Source organism: Coenobita brevimanus, chromosome 6, assembly GCF_032717465.1.
Source record: "Coenobita brevimanus isolate Jiangsu-jjx chromosome 6, ASM3271746v2, whole genome shotgun sequence".
Lineage (NCBI taxonomy): Eukaryota > Metazoa > Arthropoda > Malacostraca > Decapoda > Coenobitidae > Coenobita > Coenobita brevimanus.
This window is the reverse complement of record NC_136959.1, coordinates 54,388,684-54,405,199: the sequence shown is the minus strand read 5'-3', so window position 1 is coordinate 54,405,199 and position 16,516 is coordinate 54,388,684. Positions and strand designations below refer to the sequence as shown.

Here is a 16,516-nt window from a genome sequence, read left to right as displayed (position 1 = left end):
TTGTTCGGTAAAAGCCACGATGCCTGGGAAATTACCAAACAGCATGGTGTTCAACTTTAACGAATTGTTGGCATTAACATCAAGGGTCAAGTACCAATTAGTTCCTTTTATCGAGGGTGTACTGTACCTTTGCCTGGCATAAAGCCAAACTTCATCTCATCAGTATTCACTCTTTCTCTAATCATATCTTCTAGAACTCTCTCCATTACCTTCATTATCTGGTCCAAAAGTTTTATGTCTAATTTCTTCTTTCCAGGGCATTGCCCATCCCCTTGTACACATTTACAGTCACACTCTTTTGCCAGTCGTCTGGGACAGCACACTCATATGTAATTGTATTTACCAAATCAGTAACTGCTACACTCCTGATCTCCTGAGGCCTTCAGCATTTCATCAGTCAACCCAGAAACACCTGGCGCCTTTCCCAGCTGCATCCTTCCTATTGCCCTGCTCACAGTAGTAGCTTCTGTCAAAGGCCAAGGGCCAAATACTGTATTTGCTGACTCCAGATGTTCCCTGTTACAGTCAATCTCCTCATTCAGCAGCTGGTTATAATGCTTTCTCCAAGCATCTTTAAAATCCTCACTGTTCACCACCACCTTTCCTTCATCATTCTTCATACACTGCTCACCTGTGATATCTTTGTTTTCCATATTCATCTGATTTGCCACCTTAAATATTATATTCTTCCATCAACACAATTTAGGTTATCCAGTAAAAGTCTGAGACTCAGATTTTGCCCTGTATACCTTTGTTCTAGCCCTGTGCTTGGCAGCCAATCCACTTTGCTATCCCCACATTTCCATTCCCAGAAAAGTCTTCTTTTCTCCTTCTCTGCGCTTGTACTCCCTCTTCTCATCACCATGTTACCTTATGTCATGGGGTGCCCATTGTCCATCCACACACTGAATCAGTAACTCTGAGGAGATTGTTCTTGAGAATTCTTTACTGTTTATTAACACATCTCTCAGCAGCTGCCTGTTCAGCCACCACTGTACTTGTCGCACTATAGAAGGCATCCAGTACTGCTTGGTTTGTCAACTTTCATATTTTCTGCCTAGGTGCGTAGATTCCCTTATTCACCACCCACACCTTAACCTGACAACTGCTGCATTAGGTTTCTTGGTCTACCTCCCCTGTGTGAAAAAAAAAAGCGGGGATTTTTTTTTTTTTTTTTTTTTTTTTCCAAAAATAATTTTTGCTCATTTGAAATGAAAGAGTGCATGGAAAAGTATAGGAAAAACGTATGTAAGTTCGTTATTTACCTTAACTCAGCCGTGATGAAGTAATGAAGTTGCGCATCTGACCTCTCCCCTCCATACTGGTAATAGGGAGATGCTGAGGATGCGTGGGTGGTGACGGGACACATGGGTGGTGACGGAAATAGCTCAGATGAGATGCCAGACGGCATTAAAAACACGCCCATAAAAAAATAAAAAAAACTTGCTTCTATGATGTATGTGGCAGCTACATATTTTCCACCATATGAAGTATGTAGCAGCTGTTGGGTTAAGCACCATGTCATACATCAGTAATTTGTGTTGCTGCACACACTCTTCACTCCCTATAATTTTTAATATCACACATCAACCTCCTATCAGCCCTCCTGACCAGGAAATAATGTAGCTGGCTACAGCTTCCCCCAGACTTGTACTGTATATAATCAGTACTTTTAAGGCCAGTTTGCTTATGGTTAGAGTAGGCTGAAGGGAGTCATTAAGGATGACACTGAACAGGGTGCTGACTAGATTACTATATCCCCCCCCCCCTCTTCATTGGCTCTGTGTCTTTCATATCAAGTGATTTCCCATGGTGTTCAGTGTGTTGCCGGCCAACTTGCCGCATTATAAGTGAGATGACAGTAATACAGTTACCTTAATTTTGTATTTCAGAAATCGGCGGGGAATTCAGGTCAGCAGAGCCTCCAAAAACGGCTGCTGCGTGAGGCTCTGGAGGAGGATGCATCAGTCTTTCAGTATGATGAAGTTTATGATGAAATGAAGGCTTCGAAAACAGCTCAGAGTGCTGCAGCTAAAACTAAAATTGATCAAAAGGTTTGTTTATGTTACTACCTGGTGACAGTATGTACATATACCTTTAAGACCGTTGACCATCCTAGCATGTGTAGGTCCTGTCACATGAAGGCAGCTGAGTATATGTGACAGTCTTCGGCCACACCCTGCCCAGTCCATAGCTTGGAGCTCTCCTGCTTTCTTTGGTTATACTGTGCTGTACTGTTTTTTTGGGGGGATTGTATACTTGATGAGAAAACTATCTTTATAATCTTCTGTCTTTCCAGTGTGAAACAGTGGGTGAAACTTTTGAAAATATTTTTCAGTAAAATTCTCGTATTTGTGAATCCAGCAAATCATGAAAGAGGAGCTACATTCAATCCTCGAGTACCATGGACAATAGGAACTGGACAAGGTCTGTGCTACTCAAACCTATGTCACCAGACAATATGTTTGAATGTATGACTGTACAGTGTGTTCTGGCGACTTTCCAAAACTTGCTTTTCCTTCTTACCACCCTACCCAGTGTAAAGTACCCCCAAGCTACTTGTACTGCACCCACCATCAGGTAAGACATTGAAAAAGTTATATCTGTTGTAATTAACCCACCGCATACCAGTGCCATTTTAAAACGGTCTGACAAAATTCTGCGGCCAGTGCCAGTTCCGTTTTAAAACGGTCTAAAATAAAAAACTTCACTGTGACCGCATTTTTCAAGATTTGCGGGTAAAAATTGGCAGGCATGTAAGGTAACTGTTCCTCTACCACCCCCCAGGCTGTCAAGGCAATACACTCACTCACTTCCCCCCTCACGCTCGCTCAGCCTCACTCTGCCTGTGTGCCTCATCCAGTGCTGTACATAGTGAAGGCATTTTGTAAATATTTTCATGTAAGTGTAAGTTGTAAATATTTTCTTGTAAGTGTAAGGACTCTATAATGAAGTCAAATTGAAAATACCTTCTTGTAAGGTACATAATGAAGCAAGGTTGTACCTGTCTTCAGGTAAGTGCAAGATAATGCATTCACAGTGAGAAAGACGCGCAAATTGTGATAGATGTTGAAGTAATAAGTAATCAGAAAAGTGTACTGAACATTGCTCTACCTTCCCAGCATAAATACCTGAGGATACCTTACATAGAAAATGGCTTTCTCTTACATACGTGGTGAGCGTGAGAGAGTGGCTATACCTGTATACGAGTTTGCAGGACTCAATAAAACTCATTTCCGAGCCTCAGTGAGCATTTTAATGGTGAAATTCATTGTTTCCACATCAAAATCTAACATTTTAGCAAAAAAAAAAAAAAAAAAAAAAAAAAAAAAAAAAAAAAAAGTCGAAAAATGGCTGGCTCTGGGGCGACCCATAGGGCTAAAAATAGCCAGCACGCGGCAGGTCCAGGACATATTTATATATATATATACAGGTATATACAATATATATATACAGTACTGTATATATATATTTGCTAGACGCCATAATCCCGTAAGGAGTGGCAATTTGACTTTGATTCATTTGTTTTACAGGGAGGGGCATTTACCCTCCACCAACTCACTTGTTGACACGTAGGGAGCATGTATGGTTAGGTTATATGGTTACCACCCAGCATTGTAATTGGTTTCTTGGCTTACAGGAAACCATTTGGCATGTCACTCAATGTAAAACCACCTGTAAAGGAAAGAAAAGCAATAAGAAGTGACAGGAAAGATGGGAGAAATAGGAAGAGAGGAGGGCAGGCACAGAAAACGAATGATAAAGGCTAAGGAAGAAGTAGGCAGCACTACATCAAGTGAGTGGATGATGGTTGCCACCACCTACCACAAATTAAGAACATGAATGGTATAAAAAATTGGGCTTGATACTCTTGTGTTGTTGATGTATAGCTCCCTGGCACTCTTCCTCTGTCCCCCACCCCCATTGTTGTTGTTGCCATAAAGTTTCTCTCTCTCTCATATCATGCAGTCTTCAGTAGGGATGTTAGGCCAAATGCCTAAACGAAAATTAATGGGTTTCGCAGTCTTAGCAGACGAAATGAAACAAAAATGTTTGCTAACCAGAAGAAAAATTACTCTTTCATCCATGTGTTCTCATAATTTAATGTTCAGTTTCACATTCTTCGCTTGATTTCGTGCTTCCCAACACATTTCTGACTGACTTAGCATGTATCTAGTTCTTTCTCTGATGCTCCACATACCATCCTATGAGCTTCTCAGAGTGCTTCAGGACAAGATTATTAACTTTCACTGCCTCCAGGTTTGCATCACCAGGGTTCCCATGCATGAACTTTATCTTTTCCTGGTCCTTCCAAATCGTTCTGATGGTGCTATCATTCATGCCATGCTTTTTTGCCATTTGTACCTGCCTTTTTCCCTGCTCTAACTCCTTTACTATCTCATACTTCTACCTACCTCTTTCCTTGCTCTAACTTCTTTACCATCTTATACTTCTAGGCATAATTTCTACAGGCCTCTTTCCCTTCTCTAACCCCTTTATTATCTCATACTTCTGGGCATATTTGATGATGCTCTGCTTTCTGGGTGGCTGGGGCTGATCAAGCGGCATGACGAAGAGTCATTGTCCTCACTCAGCGCGCACACACACACACACACACACAACAGCGATGGCATAACAGAGTTGCCACACCATAGAGGCAGTACGCATCTGTCACCTCACTCCGCGCTGGCCACCCTTGACCACAACTGGCCACACCTAAATAATACCTCTATATGATTCAGGCTCTGTACTAGGTTAAACAATGATGTTCTAATTTAGTAGAGCAAGTATAAGCAAAAGTGTTGTCCAAATAATGGAATATATCCAATTAGTGCAAGAATCTGCTGATACAATGCATCATCAGCTGGGTGTTTTCTGTCACCAGGTGGGTAGCAGGGAGATGCAGACTTGTAAGTAGAAGTTGTCTCTCTACGTGAGAATTACCACAAGTAAACTGAATATGGAAGCAGTTAAGAAATTGGATAAAGCTAGAAAAGAGGATGATTATTTCTACCCAGAACTGGTTGAAATGGAAACATAAATTAGTAGAGAAAGTGAATAAATTGGAGAAAGCCTTTCAGAATGAAATACATTAAATTAAGAAACAATTATGCATGCGTTAAGAAGAAAATGAAAAATTAATAAAGGAATTAAACAAAAAACACAACAATAGATGAGCTGTCATTCGAGGTAGGTTCACTTAGAAGGAAGATTAGTGAAATGGCAAGTACAGTTGTCAACTATGAGAGTATTATGGAGGAGTTCAGAAATGATACAGAGACTATTAGGCAAGCAAGCAGTCTGATAAGACCAAAGCAGTGATACTGAAGGCGATAACCCAGGTGAACGAAGTAATGAGAAGTTGCAAAGATGAAGTAGAAACTACGTACAATATGCTGAAATGGTGAAAGTAAGGATAGAAACACAAGTTGAAGAAAAAAAAAAATGTTAGAAAGTGAAAGAAATAATTAAAAACAATCCAAAACTGGTCAAAGATTCAGCATATCAGCAAATCTATAGTAATCGCTGATATAGATGAAGAAGAAATAAGAAACAAAAATTCAAGACAAAAAGGAGATAGCAAATATAATGAACATACTGAAGGAAGTATCAGAGGAAATCAGTGATAAGGAACACAAAAGGCTAGGGAAATATGAGAGAAATAAGTCAAAGCCTCTGAAAGTAACCTTCCAGAGTGTGAACATTGTGGAGGAAATACTAATAAATGCAAACAAACTCAAGGGAAATGTGGAATTTTAAAAAGGATGGATAAAAAAATGACTAACTTAAGAGGAGTTGGGAATACTAAAGGAGAAGACGGAGGAAGCAAAAACAAAGAATGAGGAAAGATTAGAGGAAGAGAAGAGTGAATTTGTTAACAAAGTAATTGGATTGCAGGTACAAAAGTGGTACATAACCAACAGGAAATAAAAAGAAGGAAGGTGGTAGACTCAAGCTATGGCAAGTATGTAAACAAGATGATTAAGTTGATGCACTCAAATGTAGATGGAATGGTATCTAAATTATTAGAGATGAAAGAATATAGCAAAGAAAAGGAACCACATTATTTGCCCAACTGAAACAAAATTAACTCCAAAGATATCAAACGATACCCTAAACTTAGAGGAATACAATGTATGGAAAAGAGATAGGAATTTAAGAAAAGGAGGAGAAAAATCTACAAGTCAAAGAAATAGAACTAGATATACCCTCACAAGTAGAACTGATTGCATTAGAGATTAACACATCCGAAGGGAATGTAATTGTGGCAGATTTATACATGTCATCCAAAGCAAACACTTGGGAAAAAGGTGAATGTGAAGGCCTGGCAGAAAGTACAATTCAGAGTTTAAGAACATTACTACATAGCATGGAAGAGGAATCTAAAAGAATTATATTAACTGGAGATTTCAATACAAATATAAATTGGAATAACTACCATGCAGTATTAAATTGCAACTTCAGGATTGCATATGACATAGTTACCAGTAATGGGAGTTACAGTACAGAAAGAGTCTAAACTACAAAAAGGGCAACTACCATGACCATAAGAAGTACTGCTTAGAAATAGATTGGGAAAAGGAGCTTAGAGGACAAGATTTAAATGTTATACAGTGTATATAGAAAATTCTGGTATTTTTATGAAATAGGAGTCCAAATTTACATCCCTCAGCACAAAGAAACAGAAATGAAAATAAAGAAACGGTTTAATACAGAATGTAAAAAATCAAAAGGAAAAAGAGACTTGCTATGGAATAGATACAGAAGACACAATAGTGAGAGGGCATAATTATAACAACTACAAACAGGCAAGAAATGATTATACAGGGATAAGGAGGGAAGCTCAAAGACAAGGTGAAGAAGACATATTAATTAAAGGAGTGATCAACCTAAGCTAATTTACCGCTATATCTGAAGCAAAACCAAAGTTAAAGATACAATTCAGTCCATTACAGTTGAGGGGATCGTTTATACACAAGAGAAAGATATTTGTGAAGCCTTAAATAAAAAATTCCAGTAAGTTTTTACAGAAGAAAAATATTTTGAAAGAGATGATATGGAACATGCATGCCCACACATATTACCAAATTACAAATATCAGAAAAAGAAGTACAGGAAGAGTTAAGTAAATTTGACAAAGGAAATGCATATGGGCCTGATGAAATTTCAGATTAGGTGCTACATGAATGTGCAGAAGAGTTAAGTAGACGGGTAGTTAATATTCAAGGAATCCTTTAGTCAAGGCAAACTACCTGATATTTGGAAGAAAGCAAACATTGTTCCTCCATTCAAGGAAGGGAATAGACAGAATCCACCCAACTACCAACCAGTATCACTGACCAGTTTTGTAAGATACTAGAAAAGCTGATAAGAACAGTTTGGGTAAACCATCTAGAAGAACACAGTATGATAACAGAAAGGCATTTTGGTTTTAGAAAGGGAAAATCATGTGTTACTGATCTATTAAGCTACTATGACAGAGTTATAGAAACATTACAGAAGAGAAGGATGGGTGGACAGTATCTATTTAGATTTCAAGAAAGCATTTGACAGAGTGCCTCACCAAAGACTTTTATGGAAACTACACCCTCAAGGAGGAATCCAAGGCAACCTGTATTGTTGGATGCAGGATTTTCTCAGAAAAAGGAAATGAAAACAGTACTAAGGGGAAATTACTCATCATGGAGGGAAGTGACTAGCGTAGTTCCACAGGGCTCAGTGCTGGTACCAGTTATGTTTTTAGCATACATGAATGACATAAACAGTAACATTGGGAATCAAAGCTATCTAAATATGTTTGCTGATGATACAAAAACACAAAGGAGAATTACTAACACAGATTCTTGCAGAGAGCTACAAGAAGAATTAAATAAGCTTAATGAATGGAGCAATAGATGGCAAATGGAATTTAGTGTGGACAAGTGTCATGTAATTAAGTTTGTTAAAAAAAAAAAAAAAAAACTGATTGGGATTATAAGTTAGGAAGTTCAGCCCAACATGCATCAGAAAGGGAGAAGAACCTAGGAGTGATTATCAATAACAGACTATCTCTGGTTGACCACATCAGTGGCAAGGTACATAACATGTATACACTGCTTGCCAATATGAGAAGAGCATTCACATGAAGACATGTTGAGGAAGATAATAACATCATTCATCAGACCAGCCCTGGAGTATGCATCAGTAGTTTGGAATTCTTATTGCAAAAAACACATAGATAAAATTGAAAAAGTACCAAGGGCAGCTACAAAATAGGTACCAAACTTAAGGGATCTAAGCTACAAGGAAAGACTAGAAAAACTGAATCTACCAGCACTATAGGAGAGAAGGGAAATAGGAGACCTGATTATGTTATACAAGTGCATCTTAGGGAAAGAAAAAATAGACATAAGTGAATATATACCCTGTGGGGAAGCATCGTCAAGAGGACACTGCAAACAACTACATGAAAAGAGAGGCGCTACAGACGTAAGGAAATTCTGTTTCCCAAATAAGGCAGTTGATCAGTGGAATGCACTGTGGGACAGTACGAGCTTGACTCATTCCTGTAATGATACCATTAGGTAAGAAACACACACACACACACACACACACACACACACACACACACACACCGCTCGCTGGTGCAGTGGTAACGTTCTCGCTTGCCAACTGGTGGACGGGAGTTCGTGCCTTGCTCAGGTTGTGAAAAGTTTCACTGACGAAGTGGGTGGTTACTGTCCCCCTTGAGCAAGGGGATGGGTGTGTGCGTGTGTGAAGGTCACAGCCTTGCCCTTAGATCGGACTATATGAGCTCTCAGCTCCCTTCCGGGTTGGTAAAAGCTGACGATCACGACCATCAAGTGATCCTGACCGACTCGGTGAATTACACACACACACACACACACACTCTCTCTCTCTCTCTCTCTCTCTCTCTCTTTCTCTCTCTCTCTCTCTCTCTCTCTCTCTCTCTCTTGCTGCACAGTCTGGGTAGAACTCAGTGTGATGCAAGAAATGACTGATAGCTATATGCTCATTCAGTCCGAAATGTTTTGGGAAGCATGAAATTGAACGAAGGATGTGGAGCTGAAAGCTAACTTACGAGAACACATGGATGGAAATAATTTTTTTCGGATTAGCAAAATTTTTTGTTCCATTTCGTCCCCCAAAACTTCGAAACCTATATGAGTGTAGGGTAAACTTGGTGAGACGTGAGAAAGGACAGATAGTCAATGTGCTCAGTCGGTCCAAAATGTGTTGGGAAGCACAAAATCGAACAAAGAATGTGGAACAACGCTAACTTATGAGAACACATGAATGAAAGACTAATTTTTTGCTGATTAGCAAACATTTTCGTTCCATTTCGTCCCCTGAAACTGTGAAACCCATGTGAATGTGGGGTAGAGCTCGGTGAGGCGCGAGAAAGAACTGATATCTGCTTGCTCAGTTGGTCCCAAATGTGTTGGGAAGCGCAAAATCAAATGAAGAATGTGGAAATGAATGCTGACTTATGAGAACACATGGATGAAAGTATTCATCCATCCATCCATCATCCAGTCCTACATTGCCCCACGAGAAGCATAGGAGCTCGGGGCTAGGCAGTTGGTCCCGACATTTAAGGTGAGAGTGACCAGCCTCACTCATCCCTGAGTGGTATTACGTGAGCAGTCAACCCCAACCATCCCTTGGATATAAACCTTCACCAGCTCAATCCGATTGGAGCGCAGGAATTACCCACTAAACCACCAGGTGCCAAATTTGGAAGTATTTTTTTTTTTTTTCTTCTTTTTTTCTGATATGCAAACATTTTCATTCCATTTTGTCCCCTGAAATTGCGAAACCTGTGTGAGTGGTATAACTCGGGGAGATGTGAGAAAGGACTGATTGATGTATATGCAGTTGGTCCGAAATGTGTTGGGAAGCGCAGAATCAAACAATGTCTGTGGAACAGAATGCTAGTTTATGAATAAACTTGGATGAAAGTAATATTTTTTTTTTATTTTTTTATGAGCATACATTTTTGTTCCATTTCTTCCCCTAAAATTGCAAAACCCATAAATTTTTGTCTAACCATACAGCCTTGAGTGTGCCCGGGACAGGTACCTGGCTGTAAGCTGGCCAATCATGGTGAGTCTGGAGAGTGACGTCACTGCGCACGACTTTCAGATTTCGTCACTAGGCCAGCTGACTTCCTGCGTGAGCTTGAGTTTTTCTGCATGTTGATATGACCTGTCGCATTATGCTGACTGTGTTAGAATAAAAACCTGTTACTCAAGGATTGAGTGTATATACAGTAGGGTTTCCCAGAATGCGAGAATATGGTCAGCAACATGCACCATGTATTGGAAAGTTCGCATATCAGAAACCATTTAATCAGTGGAAATAAATGTATATGATTGGCACTTCACCCTGTCATTGTTATTTACAGTACTTCCTCATTGTTGACTGTCATTTTAAGAAAGACTTTTGCTAAATGAAAGATAATTGAACTGTGAATTTAGTTTGCTAGGTAGTGCTCCATTTGTATAATTGCGGAATTAGCTACCTCACAGTGTCTGTCCACTTGCTAGCCTCCCTTTTTTTTTTTTTTTTTTTTCCCCCAACTCTGGCCATAGGCTTCACAGCCTGCTCCCAAGGCCCAGTAGTCCTCCTACATACCATACACCTCTACATGTCACCACTTTGGCGCTGACACCCACCGTCCATGTTGAATACATGTGTAGGGCTATCTCATACAGGATTGGTGTATTGGTATTAGTGGGGGTATTTTTACGACATGTTGGGGGGTCGTCTGGTAGAACAGTAAAGAGTGCTTTTATTAAATTCAAATCCTTAACCCTTTAACCGCGGGGCGTCACTTTCGTGATGCTTGGAAGCAAGGGATCATACCACGGGGTGTCACTTTTGTGATTCTGTGTTATTTTGAATTCACCCGGGCTTTCAAGTGGTGGCTTGTATCATCTATCAGTACCGCCAATGTCCAACACTAGTCAGCACTCCTAATCTCATCTGTACTCCCAACCATTGTTGACAATTTAGCCATTTTTCCCCGTTCTTGACTCCCCTCCCTACCTCCCCTCCATTACCCTCTCCTCTCGCCTGCCCGGCCGTGCTACACTAAGTAAATCTTCCCTGGAATTTTCCACTGATTTCATCCATTGAAATAAGTCCTATGCCCTATTCATATACCAAATAATATATATAAAAAAGAAATAAGGTAAGTGATAGTGCCATACACCTGGAATTGGCTAATTATCACCTGACAACACTTCACGTGCACTCGTTCGTCAATTTTCGCTGTTTATTTCCCCTTGAAATATGCCGTATAATCTATTCTCGTAATAAAAATATATATAAGAAAGGAAGGGAGAAGTCTAAGTGATATTTACATTGACCTGGAAGTACCTAATTTATTATGTATTGTCTAGATTTCCTGCCAATCATTTCATAGGGTATATATTAGCAGCTGTCACTAGGCTGAGATTGGCAGCACTGCACTCCCCCTAGGCAGGCCACCACTGTCCACACTGTATTCAGTTTACTGTCGTCTTTCAAGGTGAAACCACGTCGGATTCGTGCCTGTCAAATTCCGCCGCTTTTTAGCCCCATGCAATGGGCCCTGTGACCTTTACCCCCTACTAAACCTTGTGTGGAAAGAGGTAAAGGGATAAGTGACTGCTATGGAATATGAACTGGCTAATTTGTCAATGAAAATGATAGAGAGTGGCTACGATCTTTCTGGTGAGTAAAACAGTGCAAGTGGAAATGTAAATAATGTGTAAATAATGTGTAAACAGCAAGTGAAAGCAATGAATGTAAATATAAGTGAACAGTGGAAAATAGTTTCATACATTACTGCAAGTGACAGTGACTAACACAGTGTAAATAAAATAGAAATATAAATAATGTAAATAAAATGGAGAATGTAAATAGAAATGTAAATGAGTAGTAATATAAGAATACGAGTATATATACTAGGAGTAATGAAAGAGAAAGTTTCACTCTAGCATGTATGAATACTATGAGTTATGAAAGTGAAGGTGAAAGTGGCAGATTCACTCTCAACGCTAGTACACAGGGCGAGAAAGTGAATGCTACGTATTTTACTGAAAGAGAAATTGAACGCCTACAGTGACAATAAACTGCTATTACTCAAGGAAACATGGGTAAAGACTGTAGATATATATAGGTGTTATATAGTAATAGAAATATAAAATGTGAGTGTTTTTATGAATAATAAATGACAGAACACCAGCGACACCCTAACCCCACAAAGGGTGGCTGTGGACAAAATGCCTCCAAGTCGCTCTGTCACCCACCATTTGACTACCCTCCCCCCAACTCACTCCCCCCTCCCTCATATACCTCTTAACTCCATCCCTCCACCTCATCCACGGTCTTCCCCTCCCTCTCCCTCCTTCCACCTCACCTACATACACTCTCTTAGTCAGTCTTTCATTCTCCATAATAATGTACATATGTGAATAATGTCTATCTATCTATCTATAGCCCGACGCCCTAATCCCGCAAAGGGTGGCCGCAGACAAAACGCCTCCAAGTCACTCTGTCACCCACCATTTGACTCCCCTCCCCCCAACTCACCCCCCCCTCCCTCATATACCTCTCAACTCCATCCCTCCACCTCATCCTCGGTCTACCCCTCCCTCTCCCCCCCTCCACCTCACCTACATACACCCTCTTAGTCAGTCTTTCATTCTCCATCCTCTCCACATGTCCAAACCACCTCAGTGTATTTCTCCTAATCATTTCAACCACATCCACATCTACCCCACAACGTTCCTTCACTTCTTCATTTGTCAACCTGTCCCTCCATGTCACTCCACATGCTCCTCTCAAGTAACTCATTTCCACTGCTCTCACTCTTGACTTGTTCCCCTCTTGCAAGGTCCACGCCTCGCTTCCATACGTCAGAGTAGGGATCACAATACCATCATGCAGTGACTTCTTAACTTCCATACTCACCTCCCTATTTCTCATCACTGCTTTCAGTGTGCCAACAACCTTCCTTCCCTGCTGTACCCTTTCATGTACTTCATCCCCCAAAGTTCCATCCTTACTCATCACACTACCCAAGTACTTGAATGCACTCACATTCTCCATATCCTCACCATCCAACCTCACTGCACACTCTGTGACTTCATTCCTCTCAAACACCATAACTTTACTTTTGTTTACATTAACTTTCAGCTTCCTCCTCCTACACACTGTCCCAAATTCATTCACCAAACCTTGCAACTCCCATTCATCTTCACTCAACAATACTGTATCATCAGCAAACAGCAACACCGGAAGCTTCCAAATCTCACCCTCATTCATTAGGGCCACCCCCACATCCACTGCCCTACCTTGTACCTCCTTTATGACCCCATCCATATATATATTAAACAGCCATGGAGACATTACACAACCCTGTTTCAGTCCCACATTGAGATCAAAGAACTCACTCAGCTCACCATCCACTCGCACCTTAGCCCTAGCTCCCTCATACATACTCTTCACAGCACTCAACAATTTCCCCTCCACTCCATATATTCTTAATACCTTCCACATACCTTTCCTATCTATTCTCTCATAAGCTTTCTCCAAGTCCATGAAGGCAGCGTACACTTTCCTTCCCTTCTCTAGATACTTCTCCACTAAACATCTTAGAACAAATATCTGATCTACACACCCTTTTCCCTTCCTAAATCCCCCTTGTTCTTCTCCAACTAGCTCCTCTGTCATATGCCTAACCCTATCAATGAGTATTCTACCATATATTTTACCAGTCACACTAAGAAGGCAAATACCCCTATGGTTACCACATACTTCTCTCTCCCCTTTTCCTTTGTACAGAGGAACAATTATACCTGATTTCCAGTCCTCTGGAACCCTTCCCTCTTCCCAAGCCAATCTACACAACTTCCATATCCACTCCACAACAATCTCACCCCCATACCTAAGCATTTCACCACACACTCCATCAATTCCTGGGGCCTTTCCCAGCTTAATCTTCTTCATCGCTTCCACTACTTCCGACCTACTGATCTCTTCCTCCCTCCTCTCATCTCTTCTTCTCCCAGCCATTCCTCAACCACTTATACTCACACTGCTCTCACTCTCTACATTCAACAAATCCTCAAAGTGCTCCTTCCATCTCCTCAATTTCTCTCTCTTCTCCACCAACAATCTATTATTCCTAACTTTCACTCCCCTACTATTTCCCCTTTCACACTGCCTTACTTTCTTTACCTCCTTCCAAAACAATTTCTTACTCTCCCTGCATTTCACACTCAAATTCCTCCCAAACTCTTCATCCACTTTCTTCTTACTCTCCTTCACCAGTCTCTTAACCTCCCTTCTCCTGCTCACATATACCTCTCTCTTCTCTCTCTCATCTTCTCCCCTACCTCTACTCGCCAACCATTCACCATATGCCTTCTTCTTTTGTTCCACAGCTCGTTTCACCTCATCATTCCACCATGCTGTCCCTTGCACACCCTTGCATCTCCTCCTCACTCCACAAACTGCCTCACACGCTGCGCTTATCTCTTCCGTGAATATCTTACATACGTCTTCCACCCCTTCCATCTGCTCTAGCTCATACCTTCCCAATCTTTCTTCCACTATGCTCTTATACTCTGTCCTCTTCTCACTATCTTGCAATTTCTCCACTCTTCTCACAGGAGCTGCTTCCTCCTGTCTTCCCCTTCGCCTCCTCAACCACTTTCTTTGCAGCTCTACCTTGGCCATCACTAAGTGATGGTCCGAGACTCCATTCCCCCACCCTCTCCACACCCTTGCATCCAACACTTGTCTTCTCATTCGCTCATCCACACACACGTAGTCTATCATTGCCTTTCGTTCAACAAGTTCACCATCCATCCTCCTCATTACTCTCCATGTATACCGGTGGATCATCTTATGACAAAAGTAGGTGTTGGCTATTGCCAACCCCTTACCAGCACAGATGTCCACCAAAGCACTACCATTCCCATCTACTTCCGCTGGCACACCCCACTGACCAACCACTCCATCCACTCGTACATTCCCGACTTTGCCATATTGTAAATCCATCCATCCATTATTCAATCCTTCATTGTCCCATGAGGAGCTTAGGAGCCCGGAGCTAGGCAGTTGGTCTCGACATTTAAGATGAGAGTGACCAGCCTTACTCATCCCTGAGTGGCATTACATGAGCAGTCAACTCCAACAACCCCTTGGATATAAACCTTCACTGGCTCAATCCGACTGGAGCGCAGTAATTACCCACTAAACCACCAGGTGCCAAAATTTGGTTATATCGTTACCACCCAGCGTAGTAAATGGTTTCCTGGTGTACAGGAAACCATTTGGCTTGTCACTCAGTGTAGAGTCACCCACAGGCAAAAGGAAAAGGAAAGAATGAAGGAAAGAAAGACAGAAGAGGGAGTGTAAAGTCACCTGTAGGCAGAAGGACAAGGAAAGAATGAAGGAAAGAAAGACAGAAGATGATGGAAGGAAAGAAGGATGCAAGAGAGGAAAAGGCAAACACTCGAGAGCAACACTACATTGAGTGAGTGGATGGTGAGCGCCCTCACCTACCACAATAATATTGTATATATAATTTGATATAAAATAACAAAATATGGGTTACATATAATATCATGTAAATATAAACTGTGCAACATAACTAAGCCAATACACCTATGATGTCCCAAATAACAAGTACTGTACATCAAATATGGCAGGTTCATGATATGATTGTATTGCTATTATTATATTAGTTATATACATATTTGTCATTTATATAGCTACAATAACCACATGTGATTCCTGCAGTTATATTACAGTTGCTACAATTATGTAACTACAAACGCTTGCATTACTGCAATTATATTACAGTAGTTACAAATATGTAACTACAAACGCTTGTATTACTGCAATTATATTACAGTTGTTACGATTCTGTAACTACAAATGCTTGCATTACTGCAGTTATGTTACAATTGCTACAATTATGTAACTACTAATGCTTCCATTACTGCAATTATATTACAGTTACTACATTTATGTATCTGCAAACACTAGCATTACTGTAGTTATGTTACAATTGCCACATTTATGTAACTACCGTACAATTTGTTACAACCATAATTGTGTAACCGGTGCTTTAACACAATGTTATGTTAGTCACACATAATACAGGCATATTTTAATTATACTAGTATGTCTCATTTATTTATGAATATATACAGCAAGTCCTTCTCATATATATTGTATAATTGACTACAGTAGACTTGCCAGTGTATATTACTATTATATATATATATATATATATATATATATAGATAGATATATATATATTATATATATCTATCTATCTATCTATCTATCTATCTATCTATCTATATATATATATATATATATATATATATATATATATATATATATATATATATATATATACTGTATACTGTATATCTGCTATACATGTACCATTTTATTATGTTACAGTTATATTACTACAGTGACTACAGTTATGATCAGAACCTTA

The 16,516-nt window shown here is 40.2% G+C and overlaps 1 protein-coding gene across 1 annotated transcript in view; it reads left to right on the top strand.

Annotated features, from left to right (window-relative positions):
- LOC145401271 (uncharacterized) overlaps positions 1-16,516 on the top strand; it is a 68,771-nt gene that overhangs the window by 16,151 nt on the left and 36,104 nt on the right. Inside the window, exon 3 of the mRNA XM_080273601.1 lies at positions 1,893-2,054. Within this exon, the coding sequence (XP_080129727.1) occupies positions 1,893-2,054 (162 nt within the window). The remainder of the gene's footprint in view (positions 1-1,892; positions 2,055-16,516) is intronic.